General features: G+C 33.5%; 4 protein-coding genes and 1 long non-coding RNA gene across 7 annotated transcripts; 3 read left to right on the top strand and 2 right to left on the bottom strand.

Moving 5' to 3' along the window:
- The first annotated feature begins 687 nt into the window (after positions 1-687).
- Positions 688-3,425, top strand: LOC18594464 (Peptidase S24/S26A/S26B/S26C family protein). Of its 3 annotated transcripts, none has more exons than XM_018124921.2 (5): positions 688-884; positions 962-1,186; positions 1,615-1,725; positions 2,611-2,664; positions 2,908-3,425. In XM_018124921.2, the coding sequence occupies exons 1-4, from the start codon at positions 774-776 to the stop codon at positions 2,647-2,649; spliced, it is 486 nt and encodes a 161-aa protein (XP_017980410.1). In that variant the 5' UTR covers positions 688-773; the 3' UTR covers positions 2,650-2,664; positions 2,908-3,425. The 3 variants fall into 3 exon arrangements, with proteins under 3 accessions (XP_017980410.1, XP_007022092.2, XP_007022093.2); XM_007022030.3 differs by having other exon boundaries at positions 2,948-3,425; XM_007022031.3 differs by having other exon boundaries at positions 2,611-2,946.
- A 654-nt stretch (positions 3,426-4,079) lies between these two features.
- LOC18594465 (uncharacterized) lies at positions 4,080-7,433 on the top strand. The gene is made up of 2 exons (XM_018124910.2): positions 4,080-4,925; positions 6,909-7,433. The coding sequence occupies exons 1-2, from the start codon at positions 4,382-4,384 to the stop codon at positions 7,091-7,093; spliced, it is 729 nt and encodes a 242-aa protein (XP_017980399.1). The 5' UTR covers positions 4,080-4,381; the 3' UTR covers positions 7,094-7,433.
- Positions 7,434-9,835: 2,402 nt separating this feature from the next.
- Positions 9,836-13,112, bottom strand: LOC18594467 (cytochrome P450 72A397-like). The gene is made up of 5 exons (XM_088808445.1): positions 12,624-13,112; positions 11,588-11,805; positions 11,005-11,249; positions 10,524-10,911; positions 9,836-10,442 (listed from the first exon to the last, which is right to left on the bottom strand). The coding sequence occupies exons 1-5, from the start codon at positions 12,901-12,903 to the stop codon at positions 10,017-10,019; spliced, it is 1,557 nt and encodes a 518-aa protein (XP_088664571.1). The 5' UTR covers positions 12,904-13,112; the 3' UTR covers positions 9,836-10,016.
- Positions 13,113-14,051: 939 nt separating this feature from the next.
- LOC18594466 (cytochrome P450 72A397-like) lies at positions 14,052-17,206 on the bottom strand. Its single transcript, XM_018124881.2, has 5 exons — positions 16,862-17,206; positions 15,805-16,022; positions 15,221-15,465; positions 14,740-15,127; positions 14,052-14,658 (listed from the first exon to the last, which is right to left on the bottom strand). The coding sequence occupies exons 1-5, from the start codon at positions 17,139-17,141 to the stop codon at positions 14,233-14,235; spliced, it is 1,557 nt and encodes a 518-aa protein (XP_017980370.2). The 5' UTR covers positions 17,142-17,206; the 3' UTR covers positions 14,052-14,232.
- A 1,643-nt stretch (positions 17,207-18,849) lies between these two features.
- On the top strand, positions 18,850-20,587 carry LOC108662940 (uncharacterized). The gene is made up of 3 exons (XR_001928829.2): positions 18,850-19,307; positions 19,410-19,452; positions 19,626-20,587. It is a non-coding gene; the product is annotated as an uncharacterized LOC108662940 (long non-coding RNA).
- Positions 20,588-22,280: the final 1,693 nt, after the last annotated feature.

Below are 22,280 nucleotides of genomic sequence, written 5' to 3' on the forward strand. Positions count from 1 at the left end.
AGATAATGCATTTACAATGTATGAAAGGAAATTTTAGCTTGTGGATTGTGTCGTGTGGACGTTAAAAGCTGCTATGGGATTGCCTGTGATGATCAAGTCCATATATTATTTATGAGGAAACAGAGAGAAAAAGGTGGGCGAGAGTGTAAGTGCAGGAGTGTGAAGAATGAGAATTCCCTTGTGACTTTTGCTGCCTATTTTTGTTTAGCAGAACCTTTTTAGTCTTTTTTCACATGCCAAGTCAGCGTGTCACGGTCCTCGCTAATTTGGTAAGATATTGTATGTTTACAAAAAGTGTTTTATAGATCAAAAATGATGTAGACATTTAAAAATTTAATCGTATTTTAATACATAATTAATGTGATATTGATGACTCTCTTCTAATACGTGGGGAGATTTCCCACCACAGTCGAGTCCTGTTTGCCCTCAAATATTCATTGGATCTGATGCCCAAACCGGGGCTTCATTGTGCAAACCACCCGTACGGATACCTAAGCCATCACTGGAACTGAACCAGTGCCACTTTTGCTGGCTGAGGTGCTAAACTGTTAAAAAAAACTAAATTTTTGGGTCAAACGTGTAATTAAGTTTAAAATAGGGACTTTATATTAATTTACCCAATTATATTTTGGGCCTAAGAATGAAAACCCCCCCCCCCCCACCACCCCCCCCCCCCCCCCCCCCCCCCCCCCCCTTCTTCCCGGCGGTTGATTCGAACGTCTTGCTTTTAAGTTTCATAAAACAAAAAGTTAAACCCAAAAAGAAAAAGAAAAATGAGACAATGGAGAAGCCTAGCAAAAGAAGCCATGGATCGAGCCTTTATCGTCGTCAAATTCCTCTGCTTCCTTCACGTCACCGACTCCTACCTCCTCTCCCCTACCCATGTATGTAACTTTATCAAAACTCTCCCTTTTCCCCTTTTTTTAATGTTTTTTTTAAGGAATTAATTGAATGTGTTCAGGTGCTGGGTCCTAGCATGCTGCCAACGTTAAACCTAACCGGCGACGTCGTACTAGCCGAACACTTGTCTCACCGGGTGGGCAAATTGGGTCCAGGTGACGTGGTCCTGGTTCGGTCGCCGTTCGACCCTAAAAAGACCTTGACTAAGCGCATTGTAGCCATGGAAGGTGATAAAGTTGCCTTCTCATTGGACCCCACTCGAAGCCATAGCTCTCGGTCTCTCGTGGTACTTTCTTCCTCCTTTTAACTGGGTCTGCCTTATTTTGAAAGTTGGGATTTTTTTTATTGTTGAATTTTGTAAGCTTTAGATATAGCTAAATCATGAAAACTAGGCTTAGTATTGTTGTTTTTGCTTCTTTTTATGCTTTCGCAACTAATTCATTGCTAAAAATTAACATGCTTGATTCTTTTGATATAAAACAATTATGTTAAAATTTCTGTGCATTTTAGTAATTTTTCATGAAGCAAAAAACAATTAGCATAAATTAGGTAGTAAAAGTTATCATTAGTTGCCAAAGCTCCATTCAGTTTTTACTTTTGCTAAATGCTCTTTTTCTTTTTTCTTTTGTGGGGAGCACAAAGGTGAAAGATTGCAACTTTGTGTGTGTGTGTGTTCATTTTTTCTGTTATTTTCATTTGGGTTTAAATGAATAGGTTCCAAAGGGACATGTTTGGATTCAAGGGGATAACTTGTATGCTTCTAATGATTCACGACATTTTGGGCCTGTTCCTTACGGTCTTATTAAAGGGAAAGTGTTGCTGAGGGTAAGTAATGCAAATTCTAATTGCCTTTGGATTTGTTCCCAATATTGAATTGTACTATCTTTATTTTGTTGGAATTGGTAATGCATGGCACTTGTTAAACCTAGAGTTAATTAGTGTATGATTTCTTTGTCAGCTTACACTTACGTTTTTTCCCTTTCTTGGATTTAGTTCACTTTTAGTCCTTTTATATCATAAGAACCGCATTTTTGGTATTCTTTTGAGAAGAAATTTTCGATTCTTAAAATGGGGAGACAATACTTAAGTGACTCAACAAATTGGTTTCACTTATCTTTTATGTCAACTTAACTAGTTTTAAATGATTTAGGATTTTGCGGTTGAGACTCGAACTATTTTAGTTGGGCCTTTGTGTTATTTGATTAATATGAATGTGTCTAAAAGGGTATACTTGATTCATGTTAAATCAGTAAACATGGTCTGTCTTGGTAGCTTTGTTTTGAAAATTTAAGTTAAGCTTTGTCTATCTTAAGAAGATAGGGATTTAACTTAACTGGTCTCCAAAGAAGCAAATATTTGATTTACATATTTAGGCCTTTGGCTTATGAACTTTGCCATATTGCTGAAAGAATTGAAAACAAGGTGCAGATAGTGATGAGTAAGGTTTCTTTCATAATCTTGCATGTGAAGAGGTTTAGAACATGAGTATGCATTCAATACATTAAGGTTATGTTGGCTTGACTTGCATCGTCCATGAACATGGATATGAAGAATTGGTATATTTGACATGTCATCACTAAAATTGATCGCTCAAATGGTGGCTAAGTTGTTAAATTTACCAAGTCTTTCTTTTTATTTTTTATATGTTTCAAATCTTTGGTCAATTTTTGCAAATTACTCGAAGCATTTTTCTAACCTGTTGTTTGTTAGGTATGGCCACCAAACAGCATTGGATCATTGGGTCAATGAGAGTATACATTCAAGGTATATAGTTTTCTGTCCATTCTTTTAAGATATGGACTTGTGCTAATTTGCCAAGTGGCAAGCGCTTGAAAGAAAAACTTCTGTTCCAATCTATTAAGAAGAATCGTCTTTTCTGGTGCTAGTTTGAAATGCTGTTGCTGATTGTTGTTCATGATGATAAAGCTTAGTTGCTTTGCAGTATGTCTATTGTTTTTGTTTTTTAATCCTTTTGGGATCAATAGTTTGTGAACTTACTTCTACCAGGCACTTTCGTTATGGAATTTTCCTTTACGTTGTTTGACAGCGATATTGCTTCATGTGTTTGTTGGACTCTCTCCTCTCACCTTGTGTTGGGTTTTACTGGTGAATTTTTGGATTACATGGTACGGGAATTTGCTGATAATAGGTTGTTCAATGGGGTCAAAGTTACTAACTCTTTGAAAAAAAAGAAGAGAAGAAAGGACAATAAAAAGGGGTGAAGAAGGGCGACATAGGAAACTGATTAGGATGGTTGTGCTGCCTGCAAGTTCAAGTCAATGCCAAACTGTCACATTTCATTTTGGTCCAAGCTTCAAGGTCGAAGATGGATCGTTTCTCTGTTTTAGGAGTTCTGGAGTTCAATCCCAATTTATCTGATTTCCTCATGGGACCTTTGTGTGTGGATTTCTATTTTCTCAGAAAGTAACACCTAGGCTAATGTATCTTTCCAAATGCTTTGCATTGCACACCCCCAACACATGCATATATTTCCATGGAATGAACATGGCATTGTGATTTTCTTCCTTTGCTCATTGTAGGCCTCATTAGTCGCCAATTTGCCATTGTATTGGTCTAATAAGTAAGAAATCTGATTTGCTGTGGCATCTTAAATTCTTAATGGTATCAAGGTCATTTGAGACAAGCATAATAAAAGGATAAACATTGGACATTCACTGACCTTTTCATTGCTTCTTTTTCTCAGAATTGAAATTAAATTAAAAAAAATCCTAAATTTGATCCATCTTTATATTTCAAATTAAATTCACTAAACAAAAAAAATGAATTTATTTAATATAAAGTAATACAATTGATAATCAAATCTCATAACAAAACATAATAATTAGTTTCTTCACATTTATATACTGACTTAAAAATATTAAAAATAAACAATAAAAACGCATGAATAGCATATATTAAAAGGTATATTATTATATGTATTTTAGTCCAACAGCATAAATTTACTAATTATATTTTTTATTTTGAAAAATTTATATGCGTGTGTGTATATATATATATATATATTTGTCTTATTTATGAACTTATATATATATATATATATATATATATATATATATATATTTATAGGAATACACATTTTTAATTTCGTTTTTGTTAATTAAATTTTCATTTTATTTTCTTTTTAGGTTATATACAAAAGCTTGAGTACGAGTAAATATACGCAAATCTTTTTTATTCCTTTCTTTGTCCCCCTTCCCCAAATAAAGAAACCAAAAAAGAAAAAGAAAAAGAAAAAGCTATGGAGTATGAGTAGAAGCGCATATGAAGGACAACAAAGGGAGCTTCGTTCAGAATGTCGTTTCTTAATGCTCCGTACACCTACTTGGAAATCTCACTTACTGTCAGCTGTGGTGCTTCAATAGCCAAAAGATGAAGAAATTTGTTGTCAATTTATCGAAAGACTCGTGATTCTTGTTGTGTTGGAAATTCTTGTTTTTGGGTTTCTGATTGTGAATCAAAGATGGGTTTGGGGCTATCAGTCTTGATAGCAGTGAAGGCAACAGCGTGGTTCTTATTATTCGTGTTCTTTAGGAGATTTGGTTTCAAGGTGTTGGCGGTACCTTTCTTGTATGCATCCTTGATCTCTTATCTTGTCTCAATAGCTTCTCACCCGTCGATCAATCTTCCCATGATTTTGGGTAAAAATCCAGATGGGACTTTTCCAATCTGGTCCAAAATCATGTTCTTCCCTTATTTGTACTTTGTCAGAGCTTTCTCAATGTTGAGAAGATTTGTTAGCGGGGAAGAACCTTACTCCCAAATATGTGAGGGTGTATATGTCGGTGGCTGGCCTTCTTCGCCTTCTTTACTGCCGCCTGGTAACCCTGCTATTGTCGATTGCACGTCTGAGTTTCCAAGAATAATGGAGTTGAAGGGGCACTCGTACTTATGCGTTCCCACTTGGGACACGAGGGCTCCTGAGCCAGGCCAGATCGAATTAGCTGTCAAATGGGCTTGTAGAAAGAGAGCTCAAAATAAGCCAGTTTTCATCCACTGTGCCTATGGTATGTATCTTGTTCATTTCCTTTCTGAGTTTTCTCTTAGTATTACCTTGTAAGTGGTTTGATTCTTGCCTTGGATTACTAAAATTAAATATGGCATCTTGCGTATTAGTTATCAGTCTTCATGAATATCTTTCAGGTGCTTGCATTATAACTTCATCTATGCGAGTGTGGTTAGGTAGTCACATTAGTAAGCCAAAGATTTTACCTTTGGTGAAATTGTCTTTATTTAACTTGCTTGGATAGTTGCCTTGTTTAATTTTTGATGTCATACAGAAGAGCAAGAGTCCTCTGGATGGCATTTGGACAACAAGGTCCAGTTGACTGCATCTTTTTGGAAAAACATCATTCCTATGATACTTTATTATAGAAATGATTATCTGCTTGGGTCTTAACTCTTATTTGTAAGAAAGTTTATTACTACTAAATATGAGCAGTTTAAAAATGAAATGATAAAAATACTGTAAGAAATTTATATTTGTCTTTGTCTATGGACATTATCTTGATACCATGAAGGATGCTCTTTGGTTCCTTCCTATCCCTCACTTGTTTCCATACTAAATGATCTTGCTGGTTTGATGAATTTTATTGGCTAAAGCAAATTTACAATGTGAAATTTTGAGTTTTCAGCCGCAGTACTAGGACTGTTAAGTTGTTCAAGTCTAATCGAGGACATATGGAATCTTATATGAGCATTGAGAATGACTGATGTACGTCAGTTTGGTGGTTAGGTTGTTTTCGGCCTCATCTGTTTGATCCAAGCTAGCTAGTGCTAGATTTGCTCTGAGCTAGCCTTCTATTGGACAGGTCCAGTTGATTGGGAGCAAATCATGCACTTTCTGCTAGTATTCGGCTGTTAAGGTTGGAATGACCTTGGTTTGCAATTCTATGTTGCGATTGGCATTTCTAGGTTAGTTTTAGCCAGCTCAACCTTGATCCAGTCTCAGGAGGCCTATAGTTGCTAGCTAACACCAACAATCTCATTAGCCGTATAAAAGAGGACCAAGAAGTTTGTTTATAAAATTTTGTTGCCTGCTCGGACATATTTAATCCTATTCAACATTTTTTTTTTGGCATTTACCTGCTTAACAAGTTATACACTAATTTTCATATCTGATGACACCGATGGGCTGATTGCATTAGTTAGGAGTTCATATTCTTTGTTGAACGTGACAAAAGTTGGAATGCCTAAATTCATTTTAGAATAAAGTTCGATGGCATTTTCAGGCATTGTTCCTTATCGTATACTGACACATGGAAGTATAATTTGATTATCACTTAAAAGTATGAAAGAGGTTTTGAGCTTCATCATTTTAGAACTTTTTCAATAGCCGCTTTTGAAAATTTTGATCTCACCAGCAGTTGTCTCCTCCTCATTTATTGCTTTTTCCTGATGAAATATATTTTGGCTTCATCTTGGGTGCCTTTACAATTGTTGTGAAATTATCTCTGCAAACGTGAAGAATGAAATCCTAAGCAAAAAGGCACCAGGAACTTTTGTTTATAAGAGAAATAAGTGAATGTCAATATGTCATTAGTGAGGCTTCTATGAACTTGAATGGCACGTGATATTTTACAACTTTATAAAGTATTAGTATTTGCAAGATTTGTGGGATTTGAAATGCGTAAGTTGTTTGTATGTTTGGCATACTTCTTTTTATTTAAATATTATTTTTGGTTTTGTCTTGTGGTGCATTTTTTACTTTGAATTAATTTCTAGATATTTGAAGAATGAAACCCTAAGAGGCAATTCAAATTTTCGTCTTTAAGAGAAATAAATACATATCATTAGTGGACTTCTATGATATTAATGGCATGTAATAATTTATAACATTACTAAGTATATTATTGCAGGATATTTGGGATTTGAAATTCTTAAATTGTTATATGGTTTGCATAGCATTACCATGTAGCTAATTTCTTACATGCTTTGCAAGGAAAGTTGTTTCAGAAATCAGTATACTTAATTCTATATCCTTCTTCTAGGTCATGGGAGAAGTGTTGCGGTGACGTGTGCATTACTGGTGGCTTTAGGTGTTGCAGAAGACTGGAGAAGGGCTGAAAAGTACATTCGAGAAAGGCGACCATATATTAAAATGAATTCTCTCCACCACAAAGCTTTAGAAGAATGGTCAAAGCATCGCCTATCTTCTCCTAAGAGAAATGAATAACTGGATGTAAATTCTGTTAGTCCTTGGAGTCCCTCTGTTAACACAAAGTCAGCAAGGGTGAAAAGAAAATTGATTGACTATTTTAACTAGTTGTCTTGGCATTCCTCACTCATTTTCATTGTCAATGACTAACTAGTGCTCATTCCCTGTTAAATTGTTGTAAAGAAGACTAGAATCTTCAATAAGACAGCCATCAATTACAACGAATTCTCTATGAAGAGCACCTCTAGTTTTGCTTTGTTATGTCCCGCTTAAAGGTCCCCAGGATGATAATTAGTAATGATATGATGCTTCCAAGCTCCACCCTGCTTTGAACTTTGAAGTAAGGTTCTTTCTTTCATTGTCTCTTGATATGCTTTGGAGTACTCTATGATGTATTGCTGGTTTCACATATATGGACCTTCATCATATAGGGTAGATAAAATATTTGGTAAGCCTTCTTACCGCACTTTATCTTGTAATCTTTGGTTAGTGATAGTTTATAGTTTGGAGGAGGAAGCAATTTCATTTGAGAACTGAAGTTGATGAAAGCTCTGTAGATAGTGATGCAGAGTGATGTTAGATTGGTTTGAAAGTACATATCTCAGCTTATGGTAAAACTAGTGGACACTATCTCTTAGCAATGGGTGGGATCATTACCCCTTAAAGGCAGCATCTCAGGTATTCGGAGAAGTTATCCATGCATGCATACCTTGCTTGATGCAAGTTTATATCTTCATGTAGACCTTTACTGATCCTAGTCCCTAAAAGCTACACATGTCCTGAAACTTAAATCGGTAGGGTTATTTCACCTTTCCTGATCCTTATACACTTGTATAACAAGGGTCTTTACACATATGGCAAGTCGTTCTAAGTTGATGCTTAACATTTACATTTTGCGTTGCATTGAAGAGTTTCTCTCAATAATTTAAAAAAAAAATGAGAAAGTAATAAAATAAAAGGGGATTAAAGGTAAAATTTGTTCCTATTCTATAGTTGAATTTTGAATTTTATCACTCTATTTCAATTTTATTAAATTGTCACCATACCTTCAATTTCGTTAATATTCAAAAAAAAAATTAACATAATTGAAATATTTCAGAAAAGTATTTTGTTGATTGAAAGTGTTGGATAAACCAATAAAATAACAATAAATATTAAAAAAAGGGAAATAAAAAAATCATAGACAAATCGATAAATAGTCCTAAATAAGTACAATGACTGAAAAAAAAGGCATAAAAGTAGAACACAAACAATTAAATATATTTTATTGTCATATATTGCTAATATAAAAATTCAAAGCCTAACTATAGAGAAGAAAAAACTACATTATTTTATCAAATCTCATTCACAAATTCTAAATATAAGTAATTTAATTATTTTTTCAAATATTTATTTCCAAACCGTTAATGGATAAAGAAATTTGAAAAGATTAAAATCAATATGGAATTAATGTAATTATGGAAAAGACAAGTGTGAATTATATAAATTGGTGGGGGTTTAAAAATCCTCTGTAGTATACATAATAATCTGTAGTTCAACGGGCAGTTAGGGGCAAAATAGGAAAATCGACCGTAATCATCTGCTTATAAGTAAGAAAGAAGCCGACGCTAGGGTTTTCCAGATTGCCTATGAGAGAACAGGGCGAGGTTTGGTTTGAAGTGGCGCTCTTGTTCCGTTGCGGGCATATAAAGAAAAACCCAGAATAATTCCTTTCTATCGATTCTATTTCTGCAAGCGAATTTCTCTTATTGCAGAAAGGTATTAGAGAAAGGTATTATACATTCTAATAAATTCTCTTTTCCTGTCTTGGCCGTTCCAAATGAGTTCTTGCTTTATTGAAGAAATGTGAGAGCTCAATTTCACCCGGCCTAGAGCTAGTTTTCTGGGGCAGTCTCAAGGAGTTTGCATGTTTTTTTTGTTTACTCATGTTCAAATTCAGGAAACTGCCCCAAATTTCTACTGCCCTAAATGGTAGATCTCTTATTATTCTTTGTATGATTTGATTTAGATTTTTCCTATTTTTTTTTTTAAATTAAAGCAAAAAGTTTCATGGCAAGAGCAAACTGGGCAATGGGCATTGAAGTGACATAGTCCTAATAATTGGAGAAAACTTAATGTAAATAAACAGGCATGGAAGATGTAATAAGGTTGGAGTTTTACTTTTCAAATGAGCAATTCTTGAGCTAACAGTGGATTTTATGTACAAGATCAATTTGTTATTGTTTTTTCACTTCCTCAGGTTTATTTTAAATTTGAGTTGCAATTTTAAGATTATATTTTTAAATTTGATTAAAAAGAAATTAATTGTTAACAATAAAAGAATATTTATAAAATATTCATTGGATTATTCCTTTACTTTCCTCCATGTGTTTTACTGTTAATTTTATTTATTATTTTTAAACCAAATTAAGAGTCTTTTTTTTTTTTTTTGAAATGCAAACGAAATTAGGTGTCTAGTGTTAATATTACACCAGTTCAACAAAATTCAACTAGGATGGGAAACACCCAAAACCTCTATTTAGGGGCTTGGAAGCCCTTGTTTCCAATTTTTGAAGAAATCTGAAAAATGGTACAAAATTAACCAATGGGTTATTGGCTTTCGGATTTAGACAAGTGAACTTAGAGTAACGTATGTGAGACTTCGGATACTCTTGAACTTTGAGCCGATTAGATATTTCACAGCCAGATTGATTCTCATGAGCTTAATTTTCAATGCCTCAAAAGATCTTTTTTGTTGCTTAAAACAGAAAAACACCATAGTTGAGGTCTAGCAATTGATCCCATAAGTACATGCTTCATTGAGAGTTTGAGACTTGGCCCCTAAGCTTGTATTTGAAGTGTATTACACTATGAACGCTAGATTTTGATTAACATTTACATGATGAACGATGAATGTGATTATTGATTGGGTGGTTTAACATATAACCTGATGGTTTTACCACTAGAGTTTATGTAAAATTATGTGAGCACCATGCTGTGGACGTAGAGTGATGAAGGTGCAGGGAGAGTGAGCATAGGAAGGGGAAAGCTCGAACCAGAATTGTCTTAGGATCATTGCAAGCGCCATTTTTGCTTCCATCAGAGCAAAGTTCTGTCCAATGCAGATTCTAGGACCCCATCCGAAAGGGAAATATATGACTTGACTTTTTGTTGCTTTCGAAACCCCTTCCGAGAACCTGTCAGGATTGAACTCATGTGCATCATCGCCCCAAAGTTCTTGATCATGGTGAATCAGCAGCACTGGCAGCGTAATTTCTGCGCCAGCTGGTAACAACAATTTTCCCAGTTTCGTATCTTTCGGAACGGAGCGCCCTAGTGCAACGCCTGCAGGGTACAGCCTAAGAACCTCGTACAAGATCATTGTTACCTGTGGCATTGAATTAATTAAAGTAAATATAGAAAAGTGTGCTCTTAATTTGGTCCATTACAATTGGAGAACAGGACTTACGACTTTCAGACGGTTCAAGCCATCAGAATCTGGTTTACTGTCACCAAAAACTTGCAAAACCTCTTCTCTTGCCTTAGTCTGCCAATGTGGATGCCTTGCTAACAAAATCATTGTCCAAACCAGCAAAACGGAGGTGGTCTCTTGGCCAGCAAAGTAAAACAGCTTGCACTCCTCAATCACATCTTCAATGCTCATTCCCATGTTCTTGTGATCCCCATGTTCTTGAATTTCTCTAATGTTGGATTCTACAAGTATGCCTAACAAGTCATCATTACTGACTTCACTCGCCTTAGTTGCCTCCTCTCTTTTCTTTATCATTCCCTTCAGTGAGTCTTTTATATCTTTGGCAATCACCTTCATCTTCCTGTTTGTCTTAGTTGGTAAATACCTAAAAAGACAAATGTAAAATATAGCTTTTAGCACATAAAGAAGAAAACCCTTGAACAAAATGGATTGAACTGTGAAAAATAACAAATTTTACCTCCAACCCGGAATGTAAGCAGACTGTACCACTTGCATTGTAAGATTGGTTTGATCCTCTAGTAGTTGGAAAATTCGTCTACCTTCTTCGTAGCTGCTTCCAAATGCTGCTCGGGAAATCACATCTCTTGTCAATTTTACGAGGTAAGGCCACACATCTAACTCACGAGACCCCTCTAAGAAAACCAGCTTCTCCCATTTGCTGATCATCTCAATACAACTTTGATAGAATGCAGGCAACATGTTCTGTAATGATTTCCACATCAGGATAAGATTACCGTAATTGGTACTATTTTTGAACAATTAATACATGTATATACTAAGTACTCATTAACACAGTAAGCAAATTTGGGATGAAATAAGTTAATTTTGGTGCAGGGAGCCATAAATTTTTCTTGATGTTTCTCCATTATTACTGCATTTTCTAGGTGTTCCATAAAGGCTTCCTCACCTGCCACAACACTCAAAACAAACCAAGGAAGGAATACCCAGTGCTACTCTTACTCAGTTGCAATAATTACCTCACCCAGGATAATTAAAGGATGCATATTGATAAAGTAATCAAAAGTGGAAAGAGAACCTGCCTTCAACTTATCTTGATGAAATGCAGGGTTGATGATCTTTCTATGCTTAGCCCACTCCTCTCCATCGAGGTTTACAAGTCCACTTACAAGTAAGCTGACAAGAGGGTTGGTATGCGGCTTCTGAAAGTCATTGAATTTGGTAAATATCTCTCTTATTTCTTCAGGTTCCATGATGGTCACCCTTGGAATCGGACCAACCCAAGAAAAAGAATTCTTGCCTGCATTTTCCCCAGATTTCATATCAAAGCATTGGGAATTAAAATTTTAATTCAAAGATTAATTTAATGCTTTCAATGTGTTTAATTACTCAATTTTGAATATTCCTTCAATAAAATGTTAGGTTGTTGGAATCTACCTCATGTACTTAACCAATATTTTATAATTCTTGTATTTGACTACTTATGTTATCCATTAAAATTTTCAATGCCATTAAAACAGTAATAAAAATTTATTCAATAATCATTTTTGATAATGTACAGAAAGAAGAAGAAATGAACAATTATTAACCCAAACATGTCATCATACCCAACTTCAGCAAAATGGCTTGTGGGCTCCAATGGACTTTTGGCTTATCCGTACTTTCATGTATTTTTTAGTTTTTCTCCCATTTGCCATTTCAATATTAAAATACTCTGGGAAATAAATTGGCTTAAATTACTCATACTAAACTTGAATTATGTTGTTCAGAAAAGATTTTCCTATATTTTTTGATCTAAATTTAAACATTTTCTTTCTGATAGTATTTCTTTCAATTAATCACTGTTTTCACTGAATAAAACTTCGCATGTTCAACAATCACAGTAATTGACACATATCATTAAAATAATCATCGATTAAATAGATTCATTTAATTATGTATCAAAAAATTGATACAAAATTAAATACATGTCCAAACTGAACGGACTAAAACCATTTTTCATGTTACTAAGATGGAACAAAACACTAAAAATTTTGTAATAAAATCATAATTTGATCCAAAAAAACAACATTCAAACTATTAAGGGATGAAAGAAGACCATTTCCAATTTAGGCATACCATAATTCTTGACAGTTTGATGAAGGAAAGGACCAACATATTGCGTAATATCATCACCGAGGGGCATAGGTTGGGATCTTGCTTGTCTGCTCATGGCGAAGCTCTCTTTGATATCTCCAGACAAAAACCTGTAAGAATTGCCTGTAAGACCCTGTTGCCTCAGGCACCTTTCCAGCCTCTTTGGCTTCACCCACACCCAGTCTACGATTCTCCATCCCCATATCAATATCCCAACAACAAGGAAAGAAAGTGAAATTCCAATTACAGGGGGCACCTCCATTTTTCTTTGCTGAGAAAATGGTGTCTGAAGAGTAAGTGGGTTGTTTACGGAAGAGTAGACAAAGACTGAGGTTGGTTTATGGGGTAAAAAGCTTGTGCAACGGGCAAAGACAAATGGTTGATGTTACAGCTGATAAGAGGTTCCTGGTGTCAAGGCAGGCGACGTGTACCTAAATATGACGATTTATGTTTTCGTATCGTAATCATATCAGACATGATTAGACACGAAATATATTAAAATTAAATATAAATATAATATATTTAATATTTATATTTTAAATTTAAAATATATACACATATACGTTTAATAAACGTATAACATGACACGACACGATTAACACATTTATTAAACGTATCAATTTATGACACGATACGATTAATAATACGTTTAACATAATTATATAAAAATATTTAGAATTAAATATAATTTTATTATTTAAATTTAAAATCTATAATTATAAAAATAATTATAATAAAACAAAAATAATAATAATATCAAATATAATGAAATTTAATATAAATCACATATGCAAAATTTATTATCATATAATATGATAAAATACATCATTAACATCTAACTTTCAAATACTAATAATATAAAAAATCATTCATAATTTTTAATCATAATAATTACATTATTACATTTATAAAATTAAAAAAACTTATTAAAATAATTATTTAAAATTATTTATATAAAGCTAAAATAATCTTTAATAATTATTTTTAATAAGTTAATAAACGTGTCACATATACACATTTAAATACGATAACACGATTAAAAAAATGTATTTAAATGTGTTTGTCGTGTCTAACACGTTAAGACAAAATTCAAACCAAATTAAGAGTCTAGTGTTAACATTACACCAGCAACAAAATTCAACTAGGATGGGAAACACCCAAAACCTCTATTTAGGGGTTTGAAAGCCCTTGTTTCCAATGTTTGAAGAAATCTGAAAAATGGTACAAAATTAACCAATGGTTTATTGGTTTTCAGACTTAGACAAGTGAACTTAGAGTAACTTATGTGAGACTTCGGATACTCTTGAACCTTGAGCCAATTAGATATTTCACAGACAGATTGGTTCTCCTGAGTTTAATTTTCAATGTCTCAAAGATCTTTTTTGTTGCTTAAAAGAGAAAGCACCATAGTTGAGGTCTAGCAATTCATCCCATAAGTACATGCTTCATTGAGAGTTTGAGACTTGGCCCCTACGCTTGTATTTGAATTGTGTTACACTATGAACGCTAGATTTTGATTAACATTTACATGATGAACGATGAATGTGATTATTGATTGGGTTGTTTAACATATAACCTGATCGTTTTAGCACTAGAGTTTATGTAAAATTATGTGAGCACCATGCTGTGGACGTAGAGTGATGTTGGTGCAGGGAGAGTGAGCATAGGAAGGGGAAAGCTCGAACCAGAATTGTCTGAGGATCATTGCAAGCGCCATTTTTGCTTCCATCAGAGCAAAGTTCTGTCCAATGCAGATTCTAGGACCCCATCCAAAAGGGAAATATATGACTTGACTCTTTGTTGCTTTCGAAACCCCTTCCGAGAACCTGTCAGGATTGAACTCATGTGCATCATCGCCCCAAAGTTCTTGATCATGGTGAATCAGCAGCACTGGCAGCGTAATTTCTGCGCCAGCTGGTAACAACAATTTTCCCAGTCTCGTATCTTTCGGAACGGAACGCCCTAGTGCAACGACTGCCGGGTACAGCCTAAGAACCTCGTGCAAGATCATTGTTACCTGTGGCATTGAATTAATTAAAGTAAATATAGAAAAATGTGCTCTTAATTTGGTCCATTATAATCGGAGAACAGGACTTACGACTTTCAGACGGTTCAAGCCATCAGAATCTGGTTTACTGTCACCAAAAACTTCCAAAACCTCTTCTCTTGCCTTAGTCTGCCAATGTGGATGCCTTGCCAACAAAATCATTGTCCAAACCAGCAAAACGGAGGTGGTCTCTTGGCCAGCAAAGTAAAACAGCTTGCACTCCTCAATCACATCTTCAATGCTCATTCCCATGTTCTTGTGATCCCCTTGTTCTTGAATTTCTCTAATGTTGGATTCTACAAGTATGCCTAACAAGTCATCATTACTGACTTCACTCGCCTTAGTTGCCTCCTCTCTTTTCTTTATCATTCCCTTCAGTGAGTCTTTTATATCTTTGGCAATCACCTTCATCTTCCTGTTTGTCTTAGTTGGTAGATACCTAATAAGACAAATGTAAAATATAGCTTTTAGCACATAAAGAAGAAAATCCTTGAACAAAATGGATTGAACTGTGAAAAATAACAAATTTTACCTCCACCCCGGAATGTAAGCTGACTGTACCACTTGCATTGTAAGACTGGTTTGATCCTCTAGTAGTTGGAAAATTCGTCTACCTTCTTCGTAGCTGCTTCCAAATGCTGCTCGGGAAATCACATCTCTTGTCAATTTTACGAGGTAAGGCCACACATCTAACTCACTAGACCCCTCTAAGAAAACCAGCTTCTCCCATTTGCTGATCATCTCAATACAACTTTGATAGAAAGCTGGCAACATGTTCTGTAATGATTTCCACATCAGGATAAGATTACCGTCATTGGTACTATTTTTGAACAATTAATACATGTATATACTAAGTACTCATTAACACCGTAAGCAAATTTGGGATGAAATAAGTTAATTTTGGTGCAGGGAGCCATAAATTTTCCTCGATGTTTCTCCATTATTACTGCATTTTCCAGGTGTTCCCATAAAGGCTTCCTCACCAGCCACAACACTCAAAACAAACCAAGGAAGGAATACCCAGTGCTACTCTGACTCAGTTGCAATAATGACCTCACCCAGGATAATTAAAGGATGCATATTGATAAAGAAATCAAAAGTGGAAATAGAACATGCCTTCAACTTATCTTGATGAAATGCAGGGTTGATGATCTTTCTATGCTTAGCCCACTCCTCTCCATCGAGGTTTACAAGTCCACTTACAAGTAAGCTGACAAGAGGGTTGGAATGCGGCTTCTGAAAGTCATTGAATTTGGTAAATATCTCTCTTATTTCTTCAGGTTCCATGATGGTCACCCTTGGAATCGGACCAACCCAAGAAAAAGAACTCTTGCCTGCATTTTCCCCAGATTTCATATCAAAGCATTGGGAATTAAAATTTTAATTCAAAGATTAATTAAATGCTTTCAGTGTGTTTAATTACTCAATTTTGAATATTCCTTTAATAAAATGTTAGGTTGTTGGAATCTACCTCATGTACTTAACCAATATTTTATAATTCTTGTATTTGACTGCTTATGTTATCCATTAATGTTTTCAATGCCATTAAAACAGTAATAAAAATTTATTCAATAATCATTTTTGATAATATACAGCAAGAAGAAGAATTGAACAATTATTAACCCAAACATGTCATCATACCCAACTTCAGCAAAATGGCTTGTGGGCTCCAATGGTCTTTTGGCTTATCCGTCACTTTCATGTATTTTTTAGTTTTTCTCCCATTTGCCATTTCAATATTAAAATACTCTGGGAAAAAAATTGGCTTAAATTACTGATACTAAACTTGAATTATGTTGTTCAGAAAAGATTTTCCTATATTTTTTTTATCTAAATTTAAACATTTTCTTTCTGATAGTATTTCTTTCAATTAATCACTGTTTAGGCTGAATAAAACTTCCTATGCTCAACGATCACAGTAATCGACACATATAATTAAAATAATCATCGATTAAATGGATTCATTTAATTATGTATCAAAAAATTGAAACAAAATTAAATACATGTCAAAACTGAACGGACTAAAACCATTTTTCATGTTACTAAGATGGAACAAAACACTAAAAATTTTGTAATAAAATGATAATTTGATCCAAAAAAACAACATTCAAACTATTAAGAGATTAAAACGAGATTTAGTAGATGAAAGAAGATCATTCCAATTTAGGCATACCAGAATTCTTGACAGTTTGATGAAGGAAAGGACCAACATATTGCGTAATATCATCACTGAGGGGCATAGGTTTGGATCTTGCTTGTCTGCTCATGGCGAAGCTCTCTTTGATATCTCCAGACAAAAACCTGTAAGAATTGCCTGTAAGACCCTGTTTCCTCAGGCACCTTTCCAGCCTCTTTGGCCTCATCCACACCCAGTCTAAGATTCTCCATCCCCATACCAATATCCCAACAACAAGGAAAGAAAGTGAAATTCCAATTACAGGGGGAACCTCCATGTTTCTTTGCTGAGAAAATGGTGTCTGAAGAGTTTGTGGGTTGTTTACGAAAGAGTAGACAAAGACTGAGGTAGGTTTATGGGGTAAAAAGCTTGTGCAACGGGCAAAGACAAATGGTTGATGTTACAGCTGATAAGAAGTTACTGGTGTCCAGGCAGGCGACGTGTACCATGTCTGTCTAGGATAATTGTGCCTTTAATTAGATGGATTTTTTTTCTGTTAATTCCTGATGTCTTTCCTTCTTCACATTTAATTTTAGATTCCGTAGTCAAAGATGAATATGCTATCCCAATTTAAGATTTAAACCAGATCCCTTCATTTTGAGATAAATAATCTTAATTTTGTGCCCCAACTCTATTGCCTACTACCCTACTATGCAATTTTAACATGCCAATACTTTCCTTTTTCCCATGTTCATTTGATTTAATGTGGAACAAATGGTACTTTTGAAGTACAATCAATAACTTTTAACTCTAATAATAATGCATCAATCTTGTCTATGAAAATAAACTAAGCTACATCCGTCACAACTTGTTCTTTTTCCTCCAATAATAGACTTGGGCATAGTGTTTTTCATCATGACATGAGCACAATCCAAACACTAGTAGATAAATATAAACATTTTGCTATGGGATATGGATAAGAAAAGTTCATCTTAATCTGGTAGGCAACCTGATAAGGGAAGATATGTGAATTTTTGTAAGTAATTGTGTCATGGCACCATAGATAAGTGTCTTTGGTTTATTACTTGAAAATGGTAATCTTTTGTAAAGCTTAATTATGATATGAAATTGTCTTTCAAAAAAAAAATTGAGCATTTTAGAGTACCAAAGTGCTTGACTAGCTATGGCATTAGAGAGTTTTTGGCTTAGCTCATTGAAGAGTTTTATTATTATTATTATTATTATTATTATTATAAAAGCAAAGAAAAGTGTTTGGCTTTCAAAGTAAAAATTCTTATCTTATGTAAGAATTTTAGATGAAATTACAAATTAAATTTTTTTAAAAAAGTGTGTTAAAAAATATAATTGTAATTAAATTGTTATTTTATACTTATGTGGTGATGACATGATGTTGATGTGAAAAATGAAATATCACATGATTATATTATTATGTCATATCACCATATTGTATCATCATTATTATGATATCTTAACATTAGGTGACATAAAAAATGATAAATGATATTTTGACTAATAATGATCAGTCAACTGTTAATCATATAATCTATTTGGTCTAAAAAAATAAAGATTTGATTAAACACAATATAAAAATAAATATTTATTTAAAATTTTTAAATAATTCATGAAATTTTTAGTATTATATTTTTAATTTTCAATGCTTAAAAGATTTTTTTCGTAGCTTAAAAAAACACCATAGCATAGGTGTAGCAATTCGTCCCATAAGTACATGCTAATGAAACTTCCGTCTTAACGCTACTTCTACAAGATTATCATTATCATTTTTGTTTTTGTGTAATTCCATATCTATTCTCCTAAAGGAGTGCTAGATTTTGATTAACATTTACATGATAAATATGATTATTGATTTGGTTTGACATATAATTTGATGATTTTAGCACTAGAGTCAAAGGCAGAGCCAATGGGGTGGCGTGTGGTGGCAGCTTATCTTAATTTCCTTTATTATTATAGGTATAAAACTGTGAAATCTCTAGTTTCCATTATTTAGACATATTAGATAACTAACTTGGTGAGCTTAGGAAATATAAGGACTAGCCTAAAAATTCTTTCATTTCTAACCTTAAGAAACCATACATAAAAAACTTGAAGGTCAGTGGGTGGATTAGAGCTGATTTGGAACTCAAAAGGGTGAATTTCTGTAAGTTGGAGGTTGAAGAGTCGACCCTTGCCCTTGAGAAGTTGACCATAGGGATTTTTTTTTGAACAATGGTAGTTTTCTGGAATAGGATCAACTACTCGCCCCCTTTTCAGAGAAGTCGGCTTTAGAGCAAAATCATAGTCATAGTCAACCCCTTACCTTATGTAGTCGACCCTAGAGCACAGCAGTAGAAAAATAAAACCCTAAAACCCCCAAAACTCGAGCCTCCTTCATTTCTGTTTGTTCTTCCACTCTTGTTATCTCAAATTTCTCAACTCTCAAGACCTTCAAACTGCATTATTAAACCTTGACCTTCAATAACTAAAGGTAAGGATTTCTAGTTCTTAAATCTTTCTTAACCCTCTTTCAAAAATAGGTTTCAAGTTTTAATTTTTATTTTTTTTCTTTGGATCCAAATTTTCTACCTAGGGTTTCAAGATTTGTTAGAACCCTTGCGTAAGAGCTCGCCAAGGTAAGGAAATGTGTAAGTTGAATTGAATATTTGATGGGTATAAGTTTTAGAACAACTATTAGATAAAATCTTTGGATTTAAGCATGGGTTATATAGAGTTAGAAATGAGTATTTATTGTACTACAAAATTATTATGGGTCTTTGAAGATATTATTGATTAAACATCATTTTAGGTACTGTTGGAGTAGTTTGAGTTTTGAAGAAGTTGAGCTTTCGACGAAATGTGTCAAGAGGAAAGGCACACTTCCATGAGATGGGTAGATACATCGTTTTTAATTATTTTGATATAATTAAGCATGTTCATTCTAACACCTCGCATTGAAATGTATTTCGATAAATTTTGTGATGTGAACGATGGTTTCTAGTTTGTTTGATGAAAGCTAAGTATAATATGTAAATATGCTATTATATATTTAGTTTTACACGTGGGGACCAAGCCTTTCAAATGTTTGATACTTCAAAATTGCTATTTGTCTATGATTAGTTGGATGATTGATGGTTTGAAAATTTGGAATGAAAAATGATTAGTTTTGCATAGACTCGAGCATTGGTTCAACTTGTCTTTGAGAGATTTGTATGATTGATGACTTTTATTTAGTTTTGTTTCAATCTTTGGTTTGTTTTGATTTTTTTTCTTGATGATTGGATTAATCCTTTATTTAGAAATGAGCTTTGGATACTTTGAATTAGTTTTTTTTTTACCCTTTGATCTTAGATTAGGAATGCATTCACCCTTTTGTTTTTAAATGAACATTGAAATAATTGGAAATATGTAAAATAAAATGTTTTAGTGGAGCTTACTTAAGTTGTGGACCTGTAGCTAGCAATAATAGCCATTAGCCATTGTGCATCATGCTTAGTTTTGATTCTGTAGCTATTGGAGTTTTACCTTGTTAGCTTTAAAATGATTATGGTTTTGATTATAACAAAATGATCAAATTTGCTTGAACATTAGTTAAATGATCCTTAACAAATTCTTGAAATGATTTAGCTCTCATATATTTGTTCTTACATGATTGCAAGCTTGATTGTTTTAGTTGTGTGAATTCTTGAAGTTATTGAATTATAACACACTTGTTTTACAAACTTGATTGACTTAATTGTATGAGTGTTAAATTTGCTTAAAAGAGTTCTATTTATGATCCTTCTAACATTTACCTTTGAGATGTTGAAGTTGCAAGATAGGTTCTAAAATAGTGAAGTTCATCTCAAAGCATTCCAAGATCATCAATCTACACTACAACAAGCATACTTCAAGTCAAGAAACGTAGTCATCACTCAACATTTGATCACAAGGAAAATATGGTCAAAGTTACATGTTAAAATGTCAAGGAATCTTGAAGAAACAAAGCTCCAATCTATCCTAGAGCAATGCAAGTCATTCATATGCAAGAATGAGCGAGAACAGGTGAGAAAACTTGAGAAAGACACAACCATAGTCGACCTTGGAACAATCTTTATCCATAATTTAGACCTTGCTTGAATAGTTTAAATTGGTTAATGATGAGCTTGACATGAATTGATTACTTGAATTGATATGAAATATCCTTGCCATCCTAGAGCCTATAGTGATTTATGATTTGAACAAGTTTGCATCATGATGAAAATACTTTTTGACTTGTTCTTATTGGATGTGCATGATTGCTTGTAAGCTTGAATAGTTATAAGGGCATGTTTGGTACATGATTGAGAGATATTTGAAAATATCATATTAATTATACTCACTACACATTTCATAAATTATTTAAAGAATAACTAAATGATATTGAATGACTTTCAGCTCATGATTTTGCATAAAGCATGTCTAACTCTAATCTTGTATGTTTCATGGAAAATTTTTGAAAAGAGAAACTAAATGATTTTCTTGAAAACCTTTCTTATTTCTTCTATGTTGATTGGATTTAATGCATGGAAAACTTGAACAACTGTGCCTTGTGTTGAAAATGCTATTATGACTTGTTCTTTATGAAAATGAATGCATGAGTAAATGTTTGCATATGTTGATCTTATTATTACTCACATGCTTGCATAGATGACATTATTTCTTGAGAATAAAATGTTCATATGGTCAAATTGATTAAATCATTTCTTGACAAAACAAAATGTTAAAATGCTTGGTCTAGAGTTAATTATTGGAATATGCTTTATGATTGTGCTTAATTAATTGATTGTTTCAAAATTGATTTCTTGATTATGCATATGGAATTGGTTGTGATGAACACATTGAACTTCTGAAAATATTTTTAGTTTATCCATTGTAGTTTGTCATGTCACATGCTTAAATGACATTTATTTTTGCTTGACCTTAATGTTTAAAGTCTAAAACTTGACTTGAGCAATGCATTTAAATGTGAATTTAATTGTCAAGTTTGATTATGACATATATTGTGATGACATAGTTGAACTATTTTTGAACATGCATTTAAATGTTAACTACATCCTCCATGAGCTTAAATGTTTGCATGATCTAAAGACTTTGTGTGCATCCAACTTGAGCTTATAAGTTACCAATTGAATATTTATTTCTTGAATCTAGACAATTGGTATACACTGATGCTTGAGTGCTTACTTTAAATATATTCATGAGTTGAATGCTTGATTTTCATCCTTCCATAACATTTGGTATCATTCATGAATTATGAGGTTATTGAGAACTAGCTCTTTGCTTTCCTGGGTGAAATTCCATCATTGGAGTTAATCCAAGATTAACCATTCTATTACTATCTATATGCATATTTTAATTAACCTATCCCTTTTATGAATAAATATATTAATATATATATTTTATTTTTAAGACCAAATAAATTTTATTTTGCTTGCTCACTTAA

Source organism: Theobroma cacao, chromosome 7, assembly GCF_053813885.1.
Source record: "Theobroma cacao isolate CCN51 chromosome 7, ASM5381388v1, whole genome shotgun sequence".
Classification (NCBI taxonomy): domain Eukaryota; kingdom Viridiplantae; phylum Streptophyta; class Magnoliopsida; order Malvales; family Malvaceae; genus Theobroma; species Theobroma cacao.

What these genes read in the sequence shown, in the direction of transcription:
- LOC18594464 (XM_018124921.2), top strand. Translation starts at nt 774, where the DNA reads ATGAGACAATGGAGAAGCCTAGCAAAAGAAGCCATGGATCGAGCCTTT. An exon ending in ACCTCCTCTCCCCTACCCAT is followed by an intron (nt 885 to 961) that starts GTATGTAACTTT and finishes GAATGTGTTCAG; the next exon opens with GTGCTGGGTCCTAGCATGCT. An exon ending in AAGGGAAAGTGTTGCTGAGG is followed by an intron (nt 1,726 to 2,610) that starts GTAAGTAATGCA and finishes GTTGTTTGTTAG; the next exon opens with GTATGGCCACCAAACAGCAT.
- LOC18594465 (XM_018124910.2), top strand. Translation starts at nt 4,382, where the DNA reads ATGGGTTTGGGGCTATCAGTCTTGATAGCAGTGAAGGCAACAGCGTGG. An exon ending in TTTCATCCACTGTGCCTATG is followed by an intron (nt 4,926 to 6,908) that starts GTATGTATCTTG and finishes TCCTTCTTCTAG; the next exon opens with GTCATGGGAGAAGTGTTGCG.
- LOC18594467 (XM_088808445.1), bottom strand. Translation starts at nt 12,903, where the DNA reads ATGGAGGTGCCCCCTGTAATTGGAATTTCACTTTCTTTCCTTGTTGTT. An exon ending in TTCATCAAGATAAGTTGAAG is followed by an intron (nt 11,250 to 11,587) that starts GCAGGTTCTCTT and finishes AAATCATTACAG; the next exon opens with AACATGTTGCCTGCATTCTA. An exon ending in GCTTACATTCCGGGTTGGAG is followed by an intron (nt 10,912 to 11,004) that starts GTAAAATTTGTT and finishes TTGTCTTTTTAG; the next exon opens with GTATTTACCAACTAAGACAA.
- LOC18594466 (XM_018124881.2), bottom strand. Translation starts at nt 17,141, where the DNA reads ATGGAGGTTCCCCCTGTAATTGGAATTTCACTTTCTTTCCTTGTTGTT. An exon ending in TCAAACTGTCAAGAATTCTG is followed by an intron (nt 16,023 to 16,861) that starts GTATGCCTAAAT and finishes GGGAAAATGCAG; the next exon opens with GCAAGAGTTCTTTTTCTTGG. An exon ending in GCTTACATTCCGGGGTGGAG is followed by an intron (nt 15,128 to 15,220) that starts GTAAAATTTGTT and finishes TTGTCTTATTAG; the next exon opens with GTATCTACCAACTAAGACAA.